This window comes from Pediculus humanus, genomic scaffold (assembly GCF_000006295.1).
Source record: "Pediculus humanus corporis 1103172108287 genomic scaffold, whole genome shotgun sequence".
Lineage (NCBI taxonomy): Eukaryota > Metazoa > Arthropoda > Insecta > Psocodea > Pediculidae > Pediculus > Pediculus humanus.
This window is the reverse complement of record NW_002987856.1, coordinates 240,763-266,168: the sequence shown is the minus strand read 5'-3', so window position 1 is coordinate 266,168 and position 25,406 is coordinate 240,763. Positions and strand designations below refer to the sequence as shown.

At 25.6% G+C, this 25,406-nt stretch overlaps 8 protein-coding genes across 8 annotated transcripts in view; 4 read left to right on the top strand and 4 right to left on the bottom strand.

Moving 5' to 3' along the window:
* Positions 1-595, top strand: part of Phum_PHUM529550 (glutamate dehydrogenase, putative) — a gene marked incomplete at both ends in the record, with an annotated part of 4,384 nt that extends 3,789 nt beyond the window's left edge. Inside the window, 2 exons of the mRNA XM_002431413.1 lie at positions 241-395; positions 479-595. Of these exons, the coding sequence (XP_002431458.1) occupies positions 241-395; positions 479-595 (272 nt within the window). The remainder of the gene's footprint in view (positions 1-240; positions 396-478) is intronic.
* Positions 596-4,710: 4,115 nt separating this feature from the next.
* On the bottom strand, positions 4,711-6,539 carry Phum_PHUM529540 (uncharacterized protein; the record flags this gene model as incomplete). Its single annotated transcript, XM_002431412.1, has 5 exons — positions 4,711-4,926; positions 5,057-5,098; positions 5,411-5,450; positions 5,540-5,594; positions 6,380-6,539. 5 exons carry the CDS (start codon positions 6,537-6,539, stop codon positions 4,711-4,713), a joined length of 513 nt encoding a protein of 170 aa, XP_002431457.1.
* A 1,273-nt stretch (positions 6,540-7,812) lies between these two features.
* On the top strand, positions 7,813-8,369 carry Phum_PHUM529530 (uncharacterized protein; the record flags this gene model as incomplete). Its single annotated transcript, XM_002431411.1, has 2 exons — positions 7,813-7,888; positions 7,999-8,369. 2 exons carry the CDS (start codon positions 7,813-7,815, stop codon positions 8,367-8,369), a joined length of 447 nt encoding a protein of 148 aa, XP_002431456.1.
* Positions 8,370-8,544: 175 nt separating this feature from the next.
* Phum_PHUM529520 (uncharacterized protein) lies at positions 8,545-9,477 on the bottom strand (the record flags this gene model as incomplete). Its single annotated transcript, XM_002431410.1, has 4 exons — positions 8,545-8,625; positions 8,770-9,152; positions 9,237-9,363; positions 9,451-9,477. 4 exons carry the CDS (start codon positions 9,475-9,477, stop codon positions 8,545-8,547), a joined length of 618 nt encoding a protein of 205 aa, XP_002431455.1.
* Positions 9,478-11,663: 2,186 nt separating this feature from the next.
* On the bottom strand, positions 11,664-13,179 carry Phum_PHUM529510 (arp2/3, putative; the record flags this gene model as incomplete). The annotated part of the gene is made up of 5 exons (XM_002431409.1): positions 11,664-11,691; positions 11,793-11,994; positions 12,107-12,327; positions 12,400-12,780; positions 13,106-13,179. The coding sequence occupies 5 exons, from the start codon at positions 13,177-13,179 to the stop codon at positions 11,664-11,666; spliced, it is 906 nt and encodes a 301-aa protein (XP_002431454.1).
* Positions 13,180-13,604: 425 nt separating this feature from the next.
* On the top strand, positions 13,605-19,923 carry Phum_PHUM529500 (uncharacterized protein; the record flags this gene model as incomplete). Its single annotated transcript, XM_002431408.1, has 12 exons — positions 13,605-13,614; positions 14,051-14,922; positions 15,012-15,153; positions 15,249-15,497; positions 15,562-15,672; positions 16,429-16,597; positions 16,757-16,865; positions 16,966-17,300; positions 17,376-17,853; positions 17,944-18,029; positions 18,121-18,316; positions 19,225-19,923. The coding sequence occupies 12 exons, from the start codon at positions 13,605-13,607 to the stop codon at positions 19,921-19,923; spliced, it is 3,456 nt and encodes a 1,151-aa protein (XP_002431453.1).
* Positions 19,924-21,537: 1,614 nt separating this feature from the next.
* Phum_PHUM529490 (uncharacterized protein) lies at positions 21,538-22,359 on the bottom strand (the record flags this gene model as incomplete). Its single annotated transcript, XM_002431407.1, has 2 exons — positions 21,538-22,218; positions 22,297-22,359. The coding sequence occupies 2 exons, from the start codon at positions 22,357-22,359 to the stop codon at positions 21,538-21,540; spliced, it is 744 nt and encodes a 247-aa protein (XP_002431452.1).
* Positions 22,360-23,706: 1,347 nt separating this feature from the next.
* Phum_PHUM529480 (transcription elongation factor B polypeptide, putative) lies at positions 23,707-24,045 on the top strand (the record flags this gene model as incomplete). Its single annotated transcript, XM_002431406.1, has 1 exon — positions 23,707-24,045. One exon carries the CDS (start codon positions 23,707-23,709, stop codon positions 24,043-24,045), a length of 339 nt encoding a protein of 112 aa, XP_002431451.1.
* Between the last annotated feature and the right edge of the window lie 1,361 nt (positions 24,046-25,406).

Here is a 25,406-nt window from a genome sequence, read left to right as displayed (position 1 = left end):
AAACGTGCTCGTGATTCCCGATCTCTACATCAACGCTGGTGGTGTCACCGTTTCCTTTTTCGAATGGCTTAAAAATCTTAATCACGTGTCCTACGGTAGATTGACATTCAAATACGAAAAAGAATCGAATTACCACCTCTTGCGTAAGTAGTAGTAGTGGTAGTGGTGGTGGTGGTGGTGAAACCCATCATCGAACAATCGCCGGAAGATATCGTGAGGAAAAATTTTTATACTTTCCAGAATCCGTTCAGGAGAGTCTCGAAAGAAGATTCGGTAGAGTCGGTGGTACGATAGACATAACTCCGTCGGAATCTTTCCAAAAGAGAATCGCGGGTGCCTCGGAGAAAGACATTGTACACTCCGGTTTGGATTACACAATGGAAAGATCCGCGAGAGTGAGTTTTCATTATCATTATCATCATCATCATCACCTGGAAGGAAGTGACGTATAAATTAATCGTTTTAATTATTTTTCCAGGCGATAATGAAAACGGCCATGAGATACAATTTGGGTTTGGATCTTCGAACGGCCGCTTACGTGAATTCAATCGAAAAAATTTTCACGACATTTAGAGATGCCGGTTTAGCATTTTAAATTTTTTTTTTTTTTTTTTTTTTTTTTTTAGTAAAACGATTATAATAATAATCGCGGTGTCGCGTTGACGTCATCGCCGTCGACGTCATCACCGTCGTCGTCGTTGTTGTTTCGTCAGTAAGAAAATCGTTTTGTTCGTTTCACCGTATTTTTATTTTTTTTTTTATTTTTTTTCTTCTGTCTTTCGCGGGCGATGGATTTGTATTATTATTATTATTATTATTATTATTATTATCATTATTACTTTTTTTGTTTTTTTTTTTTAATCGCGATGCGATGTTTTACCGTCTCCCCTCTTTGTTACCCACCCCCTAGTAACCGTTACCGATTTTTTTTTAATTATTATTATTATTATTGAATATGCCCGCGTGCACAATAATAATAATAATAATGATAATAATTTTCAGTTATATTTAAACGCCGGTTATTTATATTTATATTTATTTATTTTTTTATTTTATTTTATTTTTTTTTGAATGAAATTTATCGGAAAAGAAAAAAGCATTGTTATTATTATTATTATTATTATTATTATTATTATTATTATTATTATTATTATTATTATTATTATTATTACCAATATTATTAATTATTATTATTATTTTTTTTTCTTTTAAATGATGAAAATAAATATAGTAAATAATGAATGAATGAATCGTAGAAATTTTATTTATTTATTATTATTATTATTATTAATATAAACAAAAAACAAACCGTCCAATTATTATTAATTAATTATTTGTTTTTATGATGACGTCATAATTGCCTTCATTTTCCTTTTCGTTGTTGTTGTTTTGTTGTTTTCCTACTTGAAAACAGTCACGTATGACTTTATTATTATTATTATTATTATTATTAAAATTGGATTTTAAATACGTGAAGATCCTAAATGAGTTTTTTTTTTGTTTTTGAAAAAGGGCGCCATATTTGAATTATTTAAAAATGTATACGTCATACGTACATATATGTGGGAAGCATTGGAATAGAAAAAAAATTTTTTTTACAACTTTTACATTGTAAAATAAACAATATTATTATTATTATTATTATTATTATTATTATTATTATTATTATTATTATTTGCTTACAATATACATTATATGTTTGTTTGTTTTTTTTTGTAGGGCATATTATTAAAATATTTACAATTAATTATTTTTATTTTTATTTTATTTATTAATATTAAGAATAATAATAATATTTACAATTTTTTTTTTTTATTATTTTTATTAACGACCACGTGACGATGACGATGACGAGGACGAGGACGATATTTAGTAATAATAATAATAATGATATTAATTTTTATTAAATTATTATTTGGGAAAATAATATGGGAAGGAAATAAAAAAAAAAAATTATTATTATTATTATTATTTTTTTTTAAAAATTTATTTTAAAAATTTTTATTATTATTACATAAAATTTTATTTATTTATTTATTTATTAATAATAATAATTTGTTGCGTTTCTTTTTATCAATTATTTAATTAATTAATTTATTCATTTATTACAAATTTGTCAAAACTTTAAGGTGAGGGATGAGGGATGAGGTAAGAGGTGCGGGGAAAAGGGGGGGGGGAAATATTAATAATAATAATTTAAAATGTGAGAAAAAATACGACGATAATAATAATAATAATAATCCGATTGATTTATTGATCGATCGATTCAAGTGGTTTAGGTAATGACTAAAAATAAAATTATTAATATTATAAATTATTTATCTTTTTATTATTATTTTTTTTTTATTTTTAATTACATTTATTATCATTATTATTTATTTAAATAAATAAATAAATAAAAAATGATAGTGATAACGACTATGATAAGGAATTTATATATATATAACAAATTAAATTCGATAATCGGATGAAGAAAAATAATATCAAATTAGGGGGGAAAAAAAATTTTTTTCTTTTTTTTTTTTTTATACATTACGTTTGTTTGTTTGTTTGTTGTTTGTTTGCTTACAAAAACAAACAAATTAATTATTTAAATTTCTTCATTTATTTAATTCTGGGCAGTGAAAAGTCGAAAAAATTTTTTTTGCGAATGAAAACGCAGGAAAAACGGTTTATGTTATCACCGTTCTTAATTAATATCATTATCATTTTATCACGTTCGTTTGTACGTTTGTTCGAACGCTTGTCGTGTTTGTTTAAAACCCCCAAAAAAATATTTACAAATATATATATATATATATAACACTCTGACAAATTTTCTTGTACGGTAAAATTATTTAAATAAAAAAAAATATTTTCAAGACACGTTTCTTTTCTTTCAAATATTATTATTATTATTATCATCATCATCATCATCATCATCATTATTATTATTATTATTATTATTATTATTATTATTATTATTTAAATAAACGTCGAACGATTTCGATTTAAACATTAAATAATTTGAAATTTTATAAATTTTTTAAATACTTTTCCCACGGTTTTTTTTTTTTTTTTTGTAAATACAAATGTAAATTGATATTCGTTTGAAAACGATTAATTTGTTTGTTGTTTGTTTGTTTGTTAACAAACAAATTTGAAATATTATTCTAGAATTTTCCAACCGAAAAAAAAAAATTTTTTTTTTTTTGATGCATGCGGCGAAAAATTTTAAATTGGCAGGTAGTTGTTGTTGTTCAATGGATGGACTCCTGAGATTTTTTTAATTATTATTATTATTATTATTATCATAATATCATCATCATCATCATCATTATTATTATTTACGCGGAAAAATTTCGAGAGACTTAATTTTCCGAATTGTTTGTATGTCTAAATAATTTCAAATTTTTACTCTTTCTAATATATATATACATTGCTAATAAAAAGCAAAAATTTAAATCAATAATAATAATAATAATAATAAAATGGAATGAATAACGGTTTTTCTTCTTCTTCCTTTTCTTAAACCGGAAATGAACAAATGTTCGCCAAAAAAAAAAAAAAAAAAAAAAAAAAAAAGTTTTTCCCAAAACTTGTGTGTTTGTGTGTGTGTGTGACGGAAATGAGAGTTTCGACATATTTTTTTTTTTTTTTACTTATTTATTTATTATTATTATTAATAATTATCATCATCATCATCATCGTCGCGATTATGTTTTGGCAAACATTTGTTTGTTGCCACCAATTTCCTCATCATGACTTTTACAATAATAATAATAATAAAACTTTCACACAAATTAAAGCTTTTACTTTTAGACTAAAGAAATTATTAAAATTAATCATTATTATTTATTTATTTATTTATTATTATTATTATTTATTATTATTAAAGCTCACTGCTCTACTTATGATTTATTACGACGACGAACGTTTTTTTTTTTTTTTTTTTTTTTTTTTTTATGTAATTTTAAGTGTTCGAATAAAATTATTTAAACTATATATACGTATCACTGAAAATTCAACAACCTGTGTCATCCATAATTGCTGTTGCTGTTGTTGTTTTTCTCTTTTTAAATTTTCTCTCTCTCTCTCTCTCTTTACCTTTCACCCGTATCAGAAATTTATTTAGCTGCTATAAACGAAAAAAAAAAAAAAAATTTTTTTATTAACATTATACAATAATTGTAGTAATAACTCGGGTGAAAGGTAAAGAGAGAGAGAGAGAGAGATGTGATTTAATGTTCAAATTTAATTTTCCTCATAATCCTTTTCTTGTTGTGTCCTTGGGGAACTCTTCGCAGTAAGTGTGTCAGATTTTGTATTCCTTTGCGAACAATGGTTCGATTCATTCAACTTGTTATAATATTTCCATTAGACACATTATTATTATTATCATCATCTTCTTCTTCTTCTTTCTTTTCCATTTTTCTTTTATTCGTTTTGATTTATGTTATGCAAATATTTACAAATAAACCACCCACTATCAACTCGCTGTTCAACACTTTCAATGGCAACAATCGTTTGTTGTCTTTCATTGTTTTTCCTTTTCCGTTTGCACTTTTTATATTTTACCTACATAATCAATTTTCTTAAATAACATTATGTTTGTTTGTATTGTATTCACATATAATTCATCATTTTTCCATATTTAATAAGTAACCCTTTAATACATTTACATATATATATATATATAAATTAAAATATTTAATAAACACATTTCGGTTATTAACTGCTTGTCGATGCCATTGGGGATACTGGACTTAGAGGACTTCGACTAGAATCACGTAGATTTCCATTAACAGTAACTACAACTTTTCTAGAGCCAGCATGGTCTCTGTGCTCGCACAGCCATATTCCCTGCCAAGATCCTAAATTAAGTTTCCCATCCGTTATGGGAATTGTCAGAGAAGAACCTAAGAAACAAGCTTTCACGTGCGCCGGCTAAAATATATATATAAATAATTAATTTTTTTTTTTTTTAAATTTCAAATTGTTTCTTTCGATATTCAACAAAAATGATGAAAAAATCATTACAACTAAAATATATATATATATATAAATCTAAACCTACCATGTCATCAGGTCCCTCACACGAATGTCTGTAAGGCAACCCCTAAAACAAAATACAAAAAAACTAATGTAAATACTTTTTACAGAGAAATATTAACATATAAATAAATCTAATTTTCATATTTTCTCTCTGTCTCTTTTTTTGTCATTTTCTAATAAAACTAATTGTTAAGTAATAATTATACATTATGTATTTCAAATATCATGCATTTACTATTAACAATTATATTATTTATGTTTGTACAAATCGAATAAAACATTTCGACAAGAAGAAGAAAATAAAAATTTACATATCGATTTTAATTTATCATATTCGATTAATCAAAAAATATTAAATTTTTTTTTCCATACTCACCTCAGGAACAATTTTATTAAGCATCATCTCCATATCATCTCTGAAAAAAAAAAAAATTTAAATTAGTGATTATTATTTATTTAAAAAAAGAAAAAAATTATTATTATTATTAAAGTAAAATTAATTTACCTAACATCGGGATCCCAACTTTCATTAAGTGCTAGACTGGCTGATGTATGAAGAACTGTAAAAGTAAAAATAATATTAATAATAATAATAATAATACTAATAATTATATAATTGAAATTTCATTCATTTTAAAATTGTACAATCATAATAATTGTAAATAAAATATTCGAATGAAAAGAAAAGCGATGAATAAAAATTTATTAAGAGTCATGAAAATATGTAACAATGTGAAAAAACTGACAATTTTTTTTTTTTTTATATTGTTAATTCCATTTAATAAAAACAATAAATTAATGATAATAATAGAATTATAGAAAAAAAAAACAATGGTATTAAAATGTGATGATTGATTGTCTTTTGTTTATCTCGAATTAAAATGTCACATTATTAAAATGTTTTGATTGTTGTTTAAAAAATAAATAATTTAAAAATATTAATAAATTTGAATGATTTTAAGTTTACAATAATCAAAAATTATAGAATTTAAAGAAAAAAAAATGGTAAATGTTAAAAAATTGATAATGATAATATTTAAATATAACATTTAATAAGTTGAACTATTATCACTTGGTATGACATAGGCCATGAACTTCATGCTAATCATTATACAACAATGATTTTGACCTTTTCATTATTTTAATTTAAAATAAAAAATTTAACGAAATTATTTTCACTTTACTGATTTTAATATCGAATAATAATAATGATACAAGAGGGGAAAAGAAAAAATTTTTTTTCCAATGGAAAAATAAGGTTTTAATATCTACCTAATGTTTTATGTGGGCGGAATAATTTTTTTTATAAAAAAAAAAAAAAAAATTTAAATTGTCATTAACTTACTTTGCACATGAAATAAGCCAACGGAAAATTGGCATATTTCTGGCATTTGCCTAAGTATTTCTTCCGTTACTAAATGCACGCCTCGGTGCTGTGGTCTCAGATTGACTTTACGCTGAAACCACGCCGAACCCATTTGAATTCCCCTGTTTGAGGAAGCCATGTTGAGCGACACACCGATGATGATATTACCGGGTGCCGTGTGTGTGTGTGTATATGAAATATCACTATAATCCCACAAAGGGAAAAAAAATTAGATGCTATGATTTGTCATTTGTTTTTATAACTTTCATGTTTTTCGTTCTCATTTTTCATTTCAATACGTAACAAACATAATCCAGTTAAAATATAAATATATCTATTTATTTGATCGAGTAAAAACTGCACAACGTATATCCACAGCACTACGATAGCACTAACTTCTAAAATTATCCACCAGACTGCGGTAAAATAAAATACAGAATTTTCAGAGCGGCAAATATTCAACGTCAAACTAAAAAGTTTCTGGGTCAAAATTGACCCCCCCCCCCATTAAAACTAAAACTTTTCTTTAAAAATAATTACAAATATCTTTCCTATAATTAAATCAAATAAATTATAATCATATATCGAAATTTTAATTTAAAAAAAAAAATAAAGTTAACATGATATTAACATATGTGTCACCATTAACATGTGTTTGTTAATGAGGAAAATGATCATCATGGTGTCATCATAAGAAAAATATTAAAAATATTAATTATATTTAATTAATCAATACTTTTCCAGCATTTACATTAATTATTTATTTTAAAAAAAGCCTGATGATAATTATCATGATGGTAATAGAGTTTATTTATTGGCATAAAAATAAATTTTCTTATAAACAAATGTAAAACATGAAATTTTCCAACTTTTCCTTTTCCTTTTCATTTTTTTTTTTTTTTTGGGGGGGGTTAAAAATAACCAAAAAAAACCATTTCAAGGTTGTATATGAAAAGTTATCATACAAACTAATTATAAAAAAAATAAAAAATTTGGCGCCTAAAAAAAAAAAAAAAAAAAATCAACAAATTGATTGATATATTGAAAAAAAAAAATTAGAAGAATGCCGCAACAACAATTAAAATTTTTGTGATTTTGCGCAAATGTAATTCGACTCGAGAACAAAAAATTAAAAAAATTTTCACATCATCAACAAAAAGGTTTGAAAAAAAAGATAATAACAATACATATTAATAATAATAATAATAATAATAATAAATGTTTTCCGTATGAATATTTATTTATTTTGTTATACACGATAAAAATCAACACAAAAGTTTTTCTCAACGAATCTCATCTCATCTCACTTCTTTGTTATATATAAAAAAAATTTTCTTCGTTTCGATAGGAAAAAATAAATAAATAAATAAATAATAATTTCATCATTCATGTCATCGCTTTTCATTGGAAAAATGCAATCGTTTTACAGAAGGAATTCATTACATAATCAATCCACAAGTCAAAAATCACCAAATAAAATCAAAAAAGGTAAGTTAATCATTATTTTCCTTTTCTAAATTTATTATCATTATTATTATTTTTCACTTTCCAAAAACAACAACAATAACAAAAATAAAAATAAAATTTTCCCTCTTTAGAGACTCGTTTTAAAAAAATCAAAGAAAATGGAAACAAATATGGCGAAGGTGACGTAGACGAAGATGATAATAACGTCATCTCGTCAACTCGTGAAAATTACAACGGAGAAAAATCATTTAATACGAATCATCATTATCATCATCATGATCCTTCTGGAGAATTCGTAAATGATGATAAAAAAACATCTTTACCGATAATTAAAATCGAATCTTACGATAATCGTAACAATGTTAAAATTATTATCAACGATAATAAAAATGGCGGACGAAGTAAACAACATGACGAAATAACGGATAATTCCATACGTTTGGGACCAAATAAAAATAACATAATCGAAGAAGAGCTTAAAAGAGAAAAAAAAAATTTCTAAAATGTTTAATTAAAATCCTTTTCTTCCCTGTCTCTTCCTCCTCTTTCAATCTTTTGTTTTTGTTTTAACCTCCATCAAAAAAATATAATTATATTTTTTTAAATAAAAAACATATTTAATTATTATTATTAATTTAAAACTTCTTTTGATTGTTTTTGTGTCGTTTTCAATTTCGTTAACAATCCTGCAAATGTTGAAAATTTTCTGCTTGATGATTTTGTTCTTTCTTTTTCCATAATTTCATCAATGGATATTCCTGAAAATTAAAAATGAATGATTTGTTATCATGACAAATGTTTAGTCTTATCAGTTAAACCTATTAATACTTCAATAGTTGGCAACATTGTTGGTAACAAATGTTGTAAAAGTTTTTCAAACAAACAACATCAAATCAATCGACGCCATTTTCTATATATATACCTAAATTACTCTCTCTTCTGCCATTTTCTCCTCCATCTTGTTTTTTTTTTAAAGAATTTGAATAATCATTTATTTTATTATCAACATCATAATCTTCTTTCACGTTACAAGAATAATAATTTCCAGAATTTAACGTGGCTTGTGATAAAACATCCGATTGTGCTAAACTTTCAGTATCGGATTTAAATTCTGCTCTTACTCTATCCAAAGCTCTTTTCAAATCCATTTCATCCATGTCAGAATTATGTATCATTCTTAATCTTTTACGAAATTTTTTTGTTATTTTTTTCCTTATGAAATCAGCTTCTATTTCTTGTTTTGTTCTTGGTATTCTAAATCTAATGCAACAACAGAGTATGATTGCTACAGGCCCCCCCCCCAAACAAACAAAAAAAGACAATTATTACAAAAAAAAAAAACAAAATGGAGGAAAATGTCACCACTTACTAAGTGTTAATATTCCAGCCAAACATAAAAACATTATTTGCCAAACTCTAAAACCTGCAATTGCTTCATTTTCAAGCCAATGTACTGTTAAAAATGGCGTTTCCGTTACGGATTCGTTTAAACAATTCTATAAACAAACAAACAAACAAACAAACAAAATTTTCATTTCCATCAATTTGTTTTTAACAATAATAATTTATAGATAGGTACTTACCTTCATTTTACATTCTTCTTTTATCATCATATTGATTATATAAATGTTTTTTTTTTTTCGGTTAATCGTTTGCAACTGGACTTGGAAACGACAAACAAGTCATGGAAAAATTGGGGGTTTGGTAAAACAAAAAAAAAAAGCAACCACACCCAAACACACACAAAAAAAAAAAAAATGGAGATGAGAGAGAGAGATTTAATCGATTATGTATAAAGCTTCTCTCATATTAAACCATAAAAACTTTCTTCTCTTGAATATTTCCAGCTTCTTAATCAAATATTAAACCTTATCCCTATCCTATGTTGTACCTGTGTGTGTGTACCTGTTTGGGTAACGGCCTAATACGTCACACACACACGCACACAAGCTTCCATAAAAAAGAAACAAAACATAACAAAAAGCCATTTTTAAAAGTTTTTTACAATAATAATTTATGAACAATTTATAAAAATAACCGCAATGATAATAATAATAATGATGATGATGATGATGACACAATTATATTAACAAAAAACTATGATAAATCATCATTATCATCGTCGACATTTTTAATATCAAATCAATTACGAAAGTCAAAAAAAAAAAAAAAAAAAAATACAAAAAAATTTTAAATGGCGACGATTAATACAACCGAATAATTTTAAATAAATAAATAAATAAATAAATAATAATAATAATAATAATAATTTATTTTGTTAATAGCATTTCTTTATAGTAGCTTTGCTTCAAGTTGAGCGAGTGCAAATTCACTCAAGGTTTTTTTTTTTTTTTTTTTTTTCTATTTTCCTCCTCCTTAATTTTATTTTTATTTTTATCCCGAGGGATAATAATCGTTTTTTTTTTATACGGTTTGAAAAACTACCAAAAAAGAAAAAAAATTATTTATTTATTTATTTTTTTTCCAACGGCCTTCTTCGAATAACAACAAACTCTCAATTATCATTTCTTTTTTTTTCTCCAATCTGGAGAGAGAAAAAAGGGGGGAAAAGCGGGGGAAAAAAAAGAAAAGGGGGAAGGGATAAGGTAAATTTTCGTGTAGAAATAATCGTTTAGACCGTTATTTATACAAAACACGCAAACCATACTAAAAAAAGAAAAATTTTTTTAAACGGTTAATCAATGAATGAAAATTTATAATTTTTTTTTTTTTCTTCAACAATTTTTTGTTTGTTTGTTTGTTTGTTAACGTTTATATCCCATTAATTAATCGATCCCTCATTAAATATATATATATATAATAAACAATCATTTGTTTCATTTTAACTCATAAAAATATATATATGAGACTATCATAAAATATTTCTACGACTAATAATAATTAATAATAAGCATACAATTTATTTGCATGCAATGGTAAAAACTTCTGCTTCTTCTTCTTCTTTCAAAAAACAAAATGGCGTCTTTTATTAAAAATGTCGTTAAATAATTTCTGTTGTGAAAATTATTGATGTATAAAATTGACATCATCACGATTTTATCCAGGTTTTATATTTTTATATTTTCTAAGAGTAAAAACAATATTGTAAGTTTTTTTTTCTTTTTTTGTAAATAACAATTTTCTGGAATGTTTTACAAAAAAGCGACCGTTATTAAATTTTTAATCATTTGTTACAATTTTAATTTTATATATATATATATAAATAAAAAAAAAAATTAAATATTGCAAATGAATCCCTAATTTTTTTGTTCTTTTTTTTTTTTCATTTTATTACAATATAACAACTATTTAAAGAAACATGTAAACTGACACTTGATTGGTAATAATTATAATAATAATAATATTAATAATAATAAATTTCAGTAAAAATAACAAAAAAAAAAAAACTATTTTTCTTTTTCATGTAAATGTCTATTGCATTATATAAACGGTTAATAATATTTTCACTTTTTTTATAAAATAATATTGCTTATTAATTATTATTATTATATTTGTAAAATTTTCACCGGCTGGTTTTATTAGTCCAGAAACAATATTTACTTTACGATATTTTAAATAAAATTTATGATTTATAAAAAAAATAATAATAATAGCTTAAAACAAGCGCCAACAACTAAGAGTTTTAAAAAAAAAGGGGGGGAGGGGAGGGGAGGGGAAAAGAAAAGTAAAAAAAAAAAAAAAAATTATCTCAAAAATAATAAGAAAAAATTGTTTCCTTTTCGTTTGGAAAAATGTTTCGAGTCATAACTTTTTTCATCCTACCTGTAGATAAAAATCATTCCTTCCTGATAAATGTTCGCCCCCTGAATAAAAAAACCAAAAAAATAATGTTGACGAATGGTGTAGTGTGTAAACAGGGGGGGGGGGGGGGTAAAATCCATGATGGGGTGTATGAGTTACTCACGTTATTGTTTTCTTTTCAACTGTTTTTGGTTCTGGTCTAGCACGATTGAGCACTTTTAAAAAATCAGATGTTTTGGCTCTCATTCTTGAATGAATATAAGCTTTTGAGCACTTTATATGATAGTGAAGATAATCTCTAAACATGTGTATTAAATTTATCGTGTTGTCCCTCGTTTGAGGGTTTGTGTGTCTCGGAAACAAAACTGTAGAAAAAAAAAAAAAAAAAAAAAACATATTTTTTGATTTGTTTTTATTAATTTTACCACTCTTTAAGTTACCCATTATGTTTGAGTTAAAAAAAAAAAAAAAACTTACCAAATGTAATATAACCGATATTTTCTCCAACTTTAGCATCTGTATTTATAAGTTCTAAAGGTGGTTCCTTGTGGCTAAATAAAACCTGAGGAGCAGTGTGACTTGCTCTCCTTCCCTCTTTAAATTCTTGCATAAATACTTTTCCAACAACAATATCGTCTACATCTTTAAAAACCGTGCTAAAAACTACTGTAACTCTATCTGCTTTGGCTTCGACATACCTGTAATAATTATCATAACATTTACAAATTATTTCAAATGACTTTTTCAAATTATCCTAAATTCATACTCACAGCGTTTCATCTGCTCTGTAATTAATGACAGCTCTTTTATGTCCATCTTCGCCTTTCGCTTGAAAATCGAAATATTTTTCAAAAACAGATGCGAAACAATTTCTTTTTAACAAGCCAAATTTTTTAATTAAATTTTCCCAGTCTTTAGGTATATTTTCTAAATCGATAAGCAGTGATACGTTAAAACCATTTTCAGGTTCAATTAAATAGGGACCATATTCTCTTTTTAATAATTCATCCGCACCATGTTCTTGAAGTTGTTTGTAAAATTTTAACGATATACTCGTCCTTATTTTAGTTTTATCTCCTCCAACGTTTGATATATGAAATAAAACACCATCAAAATCTGCTATCGTTATATCAATTGACTCCGGTTTATGTCTGAAATGTGGAAAAATAAATATGGTTTATATGTACCACGAGCAAAGTAATAATGAAAAGTAACCCAATTTTTTTTTTTCCTTATCACTCGTTTTTTTTTTAAAATCGTAACAAAAAAGCCAATAATTTCAATAAGAAACCCAGATAAAAAACCTTAAGGGTATTAATTTAACGGTTAGGATAAATATTTTTAATAAATTTTTTTTTTTACTGACTGACTGCACCCAGATATGGCTCAAATTCCAACCTACCGGTGCTAATACAAAAAAAAAAAATATGCACGTACATATATATGTAAATAAAAATACATTAATTTATTTCTTACCCAGCGAGAGCATTTTTTATTTTTAACGTTAACGTATCTTCAACAATTTTATTATTTATTTCTAATAAAATCATTTTAAATAATATTCTCAAACATATAACACACAGAGAAGAGAGAGAGAGAGAGAAAAAAAAAAAAAAAAAAAAAATTACTAGAAAAAAACAAGTATTTCACTATATATATATATGTATTAATCACCCTGGGTGTATAAAACCGGAAGTTATTATACTTATCCAAAGAAATGTCAAAGACACTCTCTCTCTCTCTTTCTCACTCACTCTTTCTCTCTCTCTTTCCGTCAAAGGAATTGACTCGATGAAAGTAATTAAAAAAAAATTGTCTCTCACTATTGGCTAAACATAAATGAAATCAAAGCCGAATTTAAAATAAGTAAAAATTTTGATTTTTCTTTCATATTTGATATTCGTATTTTTCGTTGTGGGCATGAATTTAAATTATATCATCATCATCATCATCAACATCAAAATCAAAATTAATTATGATAACTGGTAAGTTTCGTTTTCAATTAATTAAAATCAATTAATTAATATATTTTTATTAATCGTTTCAAAATTATTTTGCACACGATCACATTTTATTATTTATATATATATATATATTATTTGTTACACCATTCACGTACAAAAAAAAAAAAAAAAAAAAAAAATTTGCGGCATTAATGATTCTTTTCGGAGTGTACATACATACATACATAACATCGTACACTTTGTTTAGATTTTTTTTTTTTTTTTTTTTTTTTTTTTTAAAAAAACATTTTATTTTTTTTTTCGTTTCGTTAATTATTTTTTTTAAAAATTAAATCAAGTTTTTTTTTTTATTAAAATTTTTTTACCGTTGATTAAATTTTTTTTTTTTAATAATCATTCATATTTGTCGGATTTAAAAAAAAAAAAAAAAAAAAAAATGATTTTTTTTTGTTTTCAGATTCTTGTAACTGTGATAAAAGTGGGCATGGTTGCACTAAGGGTCTTAGCAGACCTCACCAACCTACATGGTGTCCTGTTTGCGACCGTAACAAAATGAAAAGACGTTGTCAAAGTGAAGGTCTTTATCAAGAAGGTGACCCTCTAAAAGAATTAAATTGGTGCTGTGAAAGAGGCTGTGACTTACTTAATAGAACGACAAAATTTAGTCAAATAAAAAAGACTGAGTTAGATTTGAATGAAAAAAAATTTAATTTTACCGGAGATGTCGGAATGGAAGGTGGTGACAATTATTTTAGTTTTAATAAAAAACACAATTGCAAAATATATAAGGAAAAAAATGATGTCGAATTGGTTAATAATGGTCACATACAAAATTCCAATTACGATATTTGTTCCGATTTGGATTTAAAATCGCAAGGAATAAATAATTATTTATATTCGAGTCCGGATAGACTTAAACAAAGAGATCATTTGCATAGTTATAAAGTGAGATATCATTCGAGTAGTGGAGATTATAATGATGTCATGTCTGCGGCTAAATCATTGGATATGGATAACGAAAAGGATAATTCAAACGAAATGAAAAATTTATACATAAGGGAAATGGAAATACTTAGGAATAATCTTAGTCTTCTTAAGGATGGTTTAGCATGCGATGGTAAAAGAATGAGGCAAAAAAGTGAATCTGAGCCGGGATTTTCAGAACTTTCCGGTGGAGTGCCCAAAAGAGCTAGAGACAATTCACCGAAATTAAAAAAAACTGGTAGGAAATTACCCATGACTCCGATTGGTCATTCTACAATCGAACAAATTCCCTTTCAGTCACCTCAAAGACAAAGTCCATCGTTTGCAACAAAAGGAGATGAAAAAGTAAGGATTTTAAATAATTAAATTATTTACAAGTATTGTAAATGAAAGTGCGATATTAATTTATAATTCTTTTTTTTTTTTCTTTCCAGAAAGAAATTTATGTTTCAAATCTTTGTAATGGCATAAAATTAAGTAAAGAAAACGAAGAAGAATTGGAAAGCGATTCTGAAGATTATGTTAATGAATGTAAATTAAGTTCGAAAAACAAAAATAATTTAGCCGATTCAGTTAGTGATGATGGTAATAATTATTATTAAAGGAATTTATTAAAAATTATTACTGTAACATGTTTGAAAATTTCTTTTTTTTTCATGATAAAATTTCAGATGCTGTTTCAGTATCTAGTTCTACGACATCATCATCTTCAAGCGATTCAAATACTCCTTCCAAAGTGGGTGAAACATTGGGTTCGATTTCATTGAATGAACATTTGGGACCATTTGGGAATTGTGAAGAAAATAATGTTATCGTGGGTAAAACGTTAAAAATAATTCCTGGAGAAGATGATTTATTTAGAAACAGTTTATTTCCAAATGTTCCTCCTTATGTTAAATTTTTCATGCATGATTTAAAAGGTAATCAATGAAAATGAAATATGATAAATGAATATTTAATTTAATTATTATTTAATATTTATAGGACCCACCTTACCTGTCGATATAAGGAAACATTTAAAATGGAGACTGAGCAGCATCACTCCGATAGTTATTAGAAGAACTCTTATTAACTCAGGTTTTAAACTTGTGAGAAGTGAGTTTACTCAAGGTGTGCATGCTATTCGGTTTTGGTGATTTTTTTTTTATTTTCTTTTTTTCCACCCCCCCTCCCTCCCTTCCCCTTATTCTCAAAATGAATTCGATTGTGAGAAAAAAATGAAAAAGATCAAAATAAACAAAAAAAAACTAAAAAAAACTTTTTCGAACATGTTACATTAATTATTTTGATCTTCATTTTTTGTTTTCATATTATTATTATTATTTTATTTTTTTTTTTTTAAATGCATGTAAAATAATTACAAAATCTACAATTTTATTTATTTATTTATCTTTTCTATCATCTAATAGACTCTCTTTGTAATAATAATAATAATAATAATAATGAAAAGTAGTAGTTTAGTTTATAATTTATGTGATTTTGAATTTTTTTTTTTTTTTATTCCCCCCTCCCCCTCCCCCCCATACATGTGTTATTTTAAACATTTATAATAACAATTTATACCAAATCTTAGGAAACTATGAACGTTTCGACGATGTTCTCCAAACTCCTTCTTACAGAACTCAAGATACTAAATTTTCACTACTGTATAACCCAAGACCTCCTAAAAAACAAACTAGAGGTATGACAAATTAAAAAAAAAATTAAGACATTTTAGGGTTACCGCCATTTTGTTATTTTACAAAATATAAAAATTCCAATCTTATGTGAAAAATGATAAATGATAATAATGATGGATTGATTATATGTTCGAGTAAAAATTTTTTTTTTTCTGTACATATTTTTTTTCAGAATCAAACGAATGGACTGGACAATGGGGTAAACACATGAAATCATTCGTGTTCAGAACATTAAAAGATTTTCAAAAGCTCAATCATTTTCCTGGCACATTCCAAATCGGGAGAAAAGATAGATTGTGGAAAAATTTATATTCTCTCATGATGAAATTTGGCAAGAAAGAGTAAGAGAGAGAGTAATATTAAATTTTATTATATGTAATAATCATAATATTATTATTATTATTATTCACAGCCCATAAATATTTATTATTTTATTTTATTTTTTTCATTTCTTGAATTTATATTAATAATAATAATAATAATAAAATTGTATTTTCAAGGTTTGGATTCATCCCAAGAACGTTTATTCTTCCACACGATCGTAAATTGTTAAGAACGGCGTGGGAAAAAGCGTCGGGAGTAGGGAAAGGACAGTGGATAGTTAAACCGGTCCGCCATATTTGTTTTTTTTTTCTTTTAAAAAATTATTCTTCTTCTTCTTTCTTTTAAGTTTGGTTATTTTTTTTTTTTTTTTTTTTTTTTTTTGCAGCCGGCTGCAGCGAGGGGAACCGGTATAAAAGTAGTTCACAGATGGGGTCAAATACCTAAGAAAAAATCACTCATCGTACAGAAATACATTGCTCAACCTTATCTAATTAACGGAAGTAAATTCGATCTTAGATTGTATGTTTTAATGACGAGCATACATCCGTTACGAATTTATTTATACGATGATGGACTCGTTAGATTTGCATCTGTTAAATATTCCGAAGATGTCGAATGTTTAAGCAATAGATTTATGCATTTGACTAATTACAGCATAAACAAACTTAGTAATCAATATCAAGTGAATGCGGATGCTTCCTCCTGCCACGGACACAAATGGTATACCGTGATGATGATGATGATGATGATGATGATAGTAAAACAAATACAAACTTTCTTGCAATTGTTTTTCAGGAGTTTGAAAACATTGTGGGTGTATCTGGCCAAGCAAGGGGTCGACGTGAAAGCCTTGAGAAAAAATTTAACGGATTTAGTTATAAAAACGATAATAAGCGGAGAATCGAATATAAATATATTGAGTAAAAACAATTTACCGTCGAGGTATTGTTCGTACGAATTGTTCGGTATCGACGTTCTTTTAGACAACAATTTAAAACCTTGGCTGTTGGAAGTGAACATTTCACCCTCTCTCCATTCTGCGTCGCCTTTGGACCTTGCCGTGAAGGGTCCTCTCGTCAAAGAACTCCTCAACATCGCGGGTTTTCAAATACCGGCCAAATTGACAAAAGAACAAGAACAGAATTTTTTGGAAAGCAAGGGTCTTTCGAAAAGGATACACACTTTGTGCTACGACAAAAGACTTTATTGGATGTCGCTGAGCAAAGAGGAAAGGATCAAACAGGAAACGTTTTGCAACATGACGAGGAAAGAGGTAAAAAAAAGAAAAAAGAAAATGGCGGAAACGTTAAAAGAAAAAATGTATAAACGGGGATTCATTATTTTATTTTTTTATATTTATTAGTATTTGAAAACGATATTGGAAGAACTCACGCCTGACGATGTTCGACACCTCATACAATTTGAAGATGAGTTGACGCAATTGTGCAGGTTTGTCGAAGTTTGGTAGAAAAAAAAAAAAGTTTTTCCCTCCCCCTTCATTTTCCGACCGTTAATTTTTTTTTTGGGTTTTTTGGGTTAGGTTTGAAAAAATTTTCCCAACGAATCGAACTCATTCGTATCATCAATATTTTGAAGCTCCTCGTTATTACAACATGATGTTGGATGCTTGGGAAACGAAATATCGGAAAAATCGTATGGAAGGTATCATGTTGCTGTCGTCTCTTTGCCGACAAAAATTTCACTTGAACGTGTCATTAGGAATTGGAAAAACAAAGGTAACAAACTTTGGATAAATTACCGAAAAACCCACCCGCAACATCATCATCATCATCATCTATTGCTTTGTTTGTTTGTTTGTTTGTTCTCCAACAGACAAACAGACTTTCTCGCTCACTAAAAATTTTTTTTGATTTATTTATTAATTTTTTTCTCGAGGAAAAAGTTGTCTTACTTTTGAGGACATTATATCACCATTATAAAAAAGTCGAAAGGAGTAAGTTTGATATAAAAGAAAAAAGAAGCAAAAATTAAACAATTTTTAGTCATAATTTTAGTCGTGTAAAAAACTAATTAAAATAATTAGTCGTGTGTGTAACGATAAAACTTATTTATTTATTTATTAATTATTTAATTAATTAATTAATTAATTCTTTTAGTTGATATCCGTTCATCTTTCACAAGAGATATAAGTGTTTATTTTTTTTTTTTTGGTAAATTTAAAATTTTTGGTTGATTTTAGTCGGAGAGAGAGAGAGAGAGAGAGAGAAAAATACTAACAATAATAATGATAATAAATTAAATATAGAATAGTTTTGAGTAGAAAAGGAGGAAAAATTTTTCCCACACGTGGATTTAAAACAATAAAATTAGTCGTAATAATAAATTAGGTTTTTACCGTTAGTAATTAGTTGTAAGATTTTTTTAAATAAAAAAAAAAAAAATGTTGGTAAAATTATTATTATTATTACTACTATTATTATTATTATTATGTGTGATAGTTTAATATCGGGACTTGTTTGTAGATTGATTTAGGGTAAAGTGTAATTATCATTCGGGATTAAGGGAAGTTGGTTGTACGATAATAATAATTTTTAGATTTAGCATTTTAACGATTTCTCACGTGACGATGTGACGTCATACGACAGACGACGTTTTTCTGATGTTTAGAATGTTGATATTTCAGGTCTCGCCGAACCTGAGCGATCTGCAAGAGTTTGAATTGGAAATGGATTTTTGTAAAGAGGAAAAAGAGATTTGGGAATCGGAAACGTGCGAAGAAGAGAAAAATGAAAAAACGGTTGCGAAAAGAATGACGTCATCGAGGTCACCTTCACCTTCTCATCGTAGGAGAACGAATTCGCCTTCGAGTCACGTTTCTTCTTCGTGTACGACGAAATCGAAACCTTGCAAACACCCCTCCGTCGTGTGTAAACCTTCGGGTATAACGTCTCAAATGCCGAGTCTGAGATCGAAAATCGCTCTACTGTCTTCTCCTTTAAAATCCAGTATCGTGCAATGTTGTAACGACATTGCGGTCGTTGTTGAAACGAGAGGAGAATGCCAAGTGTCGGAAACGACGGTCGTGGAAACGACGACGACGACGACGACGACGCCGCCGCCGCCGCCATCATTAAGTCTCGATAGTATCCCGTCGGAAGAGTCGTCGTCGTCGTCGTCGTCGTCGACAAGCCTTAAAACAACGACGGACACGTCGGATGAAAAACAAGATGAATTAAAACAATTATCGAATTGCAAATCGGAAAATTCGGTTGTTGTTGTTATCGAGAGTGCGGGGAGTGACAAGAGCGGGAGTGATGTTATTATTTCGCCCACAACAAAAAACTCTCACAATTCGTGTATAAAAATGAGTTCCAGTAGTTAATTTTTAAAATGGAGAGAACGAAGTGATGAAAAGGTGGAAGATGAAAACGAAAACAAAAACGAAAAACGAAAAACGTGAAGAAAGAAAGAAAGAAAGAAAGAGAAAGAGAAAGAGAAATAAAAAGAAAATACTCAACAAATAGTGAATAAATAGATAAATTTTTAGGATTTACGATTGCACATTTTGAAATAAATTTAGGGTAAGAAAACGAAAATTAAAAGGGAAGGGAGGGAAAAAAAAAGTGGAGCAGGGAAAAAAAAAAAAGTGAAGCAGGGAAATTAATTTTAGCGGGGAAAATCGTCGTGGGTAACAAGTTTTTACGTATAAAGTAGGAGAAGGTTATTATAATAACATTTGTAATAATCGTTCGAACGTGTTAAACAAAATCAAATTAATTTTTAACGGTTTTTTGTAATAATTTTTTTTTTTTCGTTTTTTTTTTTTCATTCGTTTTTATATTTTAATTTGCTATTTATTAATTATTACATATAAGTTTTTTTTTTTCTTTTCTTTTTTTCTTTTTCTTTTACTTTTACTTATATACTTTTTTTTTTTTTTTTTGGAATCATAAGTTTTAAGTTATAATTTTCTATCTATCTATCTATTATTATTATTATTATTATTATTATTATTATTATTATTATTATTATTATACTCTATCTATAATTACTATATTCTTTTGTAAATTAAACATATATATATATATATATTTCACGTAATTTTATTTTATTTTATTTTATTTTTATTATTTTTTTTTTTTTTAGTGTAACGTTTACGAAAAAAAAAAAGAAAGAAATTTTTACACGTAATTATTATTATTATTATTATTATTATTATTGTTGTTTTTTTTATTTATTTATAAATTACAAAAATAATGCAAAGTGAATAAATAAAAAAAAAAAAGAAAAGAAAAAAGGAAAAATGGCGAAACGGTTTTTTTTTTTTTTGTTTGGTAAAGTAGTCATGTTTTTATTTTTGTTTTTATTAATTAAAAAAAAAAGGAGAGCAGAATTTTTTTATATATTTTTTTTTGCAAGGAATCCGTATAAAAAGTTAACTTTGATGGCTTTGAACATGTATTGATAATAATTTAATATTTTATTATTATTATTATTATTATTATTGTTTTTGTTTTTGTGGATTTTATTTTATCAAATACAAATGTTTGAAAATGGAAGAGATTAAAGAAAAAAGAAAAAATTTTCTCCGATTCTGATGGAAATCAACAAAAATAAGAGGTAAGAAATGTTTTTTTTTTTTTTTTATAAAATAATTTTATTTATTATTAAAATATTGTTTGTTAACAATTTGAAGTTTAAACAATGATAAAATTATGTACATAAATGTATAAATCTATTAACAATAATAATAATAATAATATCGAATAAGAAAGTATAAAAATAAATTATTTTTTTTTTTTTTTCTCGTAAAAATGCTTATTGAGGTTACAAAAAATATGGATTAATAAAAAGTTAATAATAATAAATAAATAAATAAATAAATAATTAATTAATTAATTAATGAGTTGTTTGTAAAAATAAATCACAGCACATAATAAGGCACTATTATTTATAATAAATGCTCGAGAGTATTACGATATAATTTTTTTTTTTCTTATACGATTAATAATGGCACAGATGATTCTGTCATATATTTATCATCGTCTTCTAACGGAATGGATAAATTTATTTTAGATTTAACATTGACATTTTCTTTTCGACTGTTATTTATGAAAATCATACAAATAAAAAAATTAATGAGGATTAAAATCCACACGAAGGGATCAATATTGGAGGATAAAAATAAATTATGAGCAATTAAACTGCATGAAATTTTAGAGATTCCTTCGATTAGTAAAAAATTTGGTTGATTTGATATTTTAAAAGTCCACATTTGTAATAGTGTGCCGAGAATGCCGCTTAAAAAGCAACCCCCATAAAATTCCCAACCACCGTTTCTTGGCAAGTGTAAAACATCTAGAAAAAAACTTATTGGAAAAAGAAAAATGACGCTGAAAAAATTTCTGTAATATATCTGTGTCGTGTTTGACAAATCTAAATTCATTTTAGACAAATATAAATAATAAATTATGTTTAATATGATGTGAGTTAACAGCCAAAGAATCGGAGAAATTGAATTTGGATTCGATATGAATATTATTATTATTATAATCGTTCCCAATGTTCCTGCGCTACCGCAAACTTTAAGCGATGCATTGCTCAATTCGATTTTTTTATCTAAAAATATCAATAGGGATGGATAAAGATTTGTAACTGCTAAAAATATTGGAACACTCTAGAAATAATAAAAGAATTTAAAATTAAATTCCAAAATTATTTATCCCGATGTGATTCATTCGAAATTTTCACATACCAACTCGGCTAATGCTTTCGAACCAGCGACAATTCCTAATGTAAAACAAATAAGTGCTGGCATGAGAAGTGATAATGCTCTGGCATCCAATATTTGTAAATCATTTTTAATTTTTTTTAATTTAATCAATGAACTTAATAATATAACACATGAAAATGTTTGCCATCCTTGAAATACTGTCGGTACTGTAAATCTCAATTCTGATAAAACAAACTGAAATGACACAAAACATCAAATTTTTTCAAATAATAATGAAGATTGTTAATTTTTCGTATGAATTGTTCATCATCATCGAAATTTATTGCTGTGAAGGATTTAAACGAAAAACAATCATCAAAAAATTTATAATTTTTTTTAAAAATCCATATGCTTAATAATTTTATTATACATAAAATTTCGTTTTTACCTTGTTGACAATCGTAACTGATATAAATAAAAATATAAAAAATATTTTATCAATTATTTTCGATACATATTTATAATTTTCAATTAATTCTAAATACATAATGAAAATTTATGTTAAAAATTTTAAAAACATTTTCAAAAAAATTTAAAATTTTTGTTAGTAAATATACAAGCAGAATGTTTTGATTAATGGATACAACAGACAACACACGAAATCGTGTTAAAATATATCAACCAATGAGAAATTTTTTTAAAAAAATTATCGACCAATCAAAAAATAGTTTTTTTTTTTTTCGTAAAATTCCATAGAGTAATAATAATTTTTTTTTGTAATTTCATTCCTATTTTGTGCACACATTTACTTTCTCGTTTTTAGTTACGATTTTATTAATTTATTTAGACCCATTTCTTCTAGACTATAAGTTTGTAAAATATTAATATGGTAAGATAATTTTATTTTATTCGTTTTACATAATTTATTAATATCGTATTTTTTTAAATCCTCCATTGTTTTTTTTTTTTTTTTTTTTTTAATTAAAAATCATCCTTCCAAATTATTTACATAAATTTTTTTTTATTAGACGTGATGTATTATTTATTTATAATTTCTTTTTTTTTATCACCTTGTTAACGTATAATTTTTCCCATTTTTCATTTTATATTTTATTTTTTTGATTTTGAAATATAATAAAATGAAAAATGTTAAAATTAAGTATAAAAGTATAGAGACTCTTATCACATTGATATAAAATTATTAGTTGCATTTTTCAATATTAAGAAATGAAATCTATGTGATAATTGTATGTAAATCGTTTTAAATGTTTACTCAAATAATTAAAGTCGAATTCTTTTGTTTAAAATTTTTTTCTGTTGTTTTTTCCCAATTAATAATTAAAATTAAAGTTAAAGTTCAAAGTTACAAATGTTTGTTTTGCATTAGAAAATTATGTTCAAGTAATTATGAGAGAAATAAATGAAAAAATTTTTTTTTAGGATGTTTTTTTAATGATTAGACGGAAAAAATTAACAATCTTTACAGATTGTAAAGATTCCACGAGTGTTTTAGAACTTAAAAAAATGATTGAAGGAATATTAAAAATATCACCCGATAATCAACAACTTTATAAAGATAATCAAATAATGGATGATGATAAAACATTGCAAGAATATGGCCTAATACCAAATGTAGCCAAAGCTCAATGTCCAGCACCGTTAGGACTTGCTTTAAGGTTGGAACCTGAAGGCGAATTCGAACCTCTCGATATAACACCTCTCTCTTCGCCTCCAGATTTACCTGATGTTATGAAAGTACCAGAAACAAATGGACAAGAAAGTGTAGCATGAATAATTATTATTTATTAAAAATTATTTATGCAGGGGAGGGGGGGAGGGGAAAAAAAAATCATAACTTAAACCATATATAAATCCAGTTAATATTCTTCTGGATGGTTGTGATTATATCATCATCATCATCATCATCATCATCATCGGCACCTCCTGTCACATAGGTCATATTTCTGCTAAATTATATATATTTGTTTTCTTTTTTATTAAAAATCAAATTTGAATAGTGATTTAGCTCTCTTCATATATATATATATATATATCGAAATCCAATTTTTTTTTTTTTTTTTTTTTTTCTTTTATTTATCGATATGCTAATTAATTAATTAATGGCTTCTGCTCTTTTATTTAAGAAAAAAAGAAAAAAAAAGAAGAAAATTTTTTACTCACTGCTGTTAAGTTTTAAATTTAAATCTAAATTTAAAAAAAAAAAAATTATTTAATGCAATAATAAAAACGTTTAAATATTATTCAATTTTTTTTTCGCTTAGTTTCTTTTGTGAATATAAAAAATATTAAAAAAATGGGAATGTAAATGTTCCAGACTAGTCAATGAATGAAAAAGAATGAAAAAGATGATGAAATAGTTTTAATAGTTTATTCATTTTAATAATAATAATAATAATAATTAATCGACCAGATTATTTATAATTTTCCTTAATTTTTATTTAACTTATTCGTTTATTTCATATGATTACATAGTCAGGATTTTGTTAGTTTAACCAAATTTATAAATATCGATAAGATTTACTAATTGTTATTATATGTTTATATATATATATATATATATATATATATATATATAATTTTTATATTATAATTATATATATATATATATAAACACACATCAATTATGGTTTTGGTTTCTTCTTTTTTTTCTGTGGATGTGTTCACAATTAAATGAAATTATTACGATTAATACCCTTGTAAAGTTTAATTAAATGGGGAGGGGAGGGGAAAACAAAAAAACAATAGTCATGTATTTATATATATCAATTATTTATTTTCAAAATAATATATATATATATATATATATATTTGTAATTTGTAATATTTGTTACTTTGGGGGAGGGGGAGGGAGAAGAAACACATTTGCTTTTATATGATAAAAATTAAGATGATAAAATTGTTAAATCGATTGAGGGAAACCATTAATGATTTAATTTTTTTTTTTAAAAAAATTTATCATTATTTATAATATATATATATATATATAAATTTATTGATACACTTTTTTCACTTAAAGACTTTTTATAAAATAAATAAATAATAATGAATTGTAATAATTTATTTTTTAAAACGAAAAATTTGAATACAATCAAAGTAAACTAATTCAAGATTTTTTTTTGTCGAAAAACATT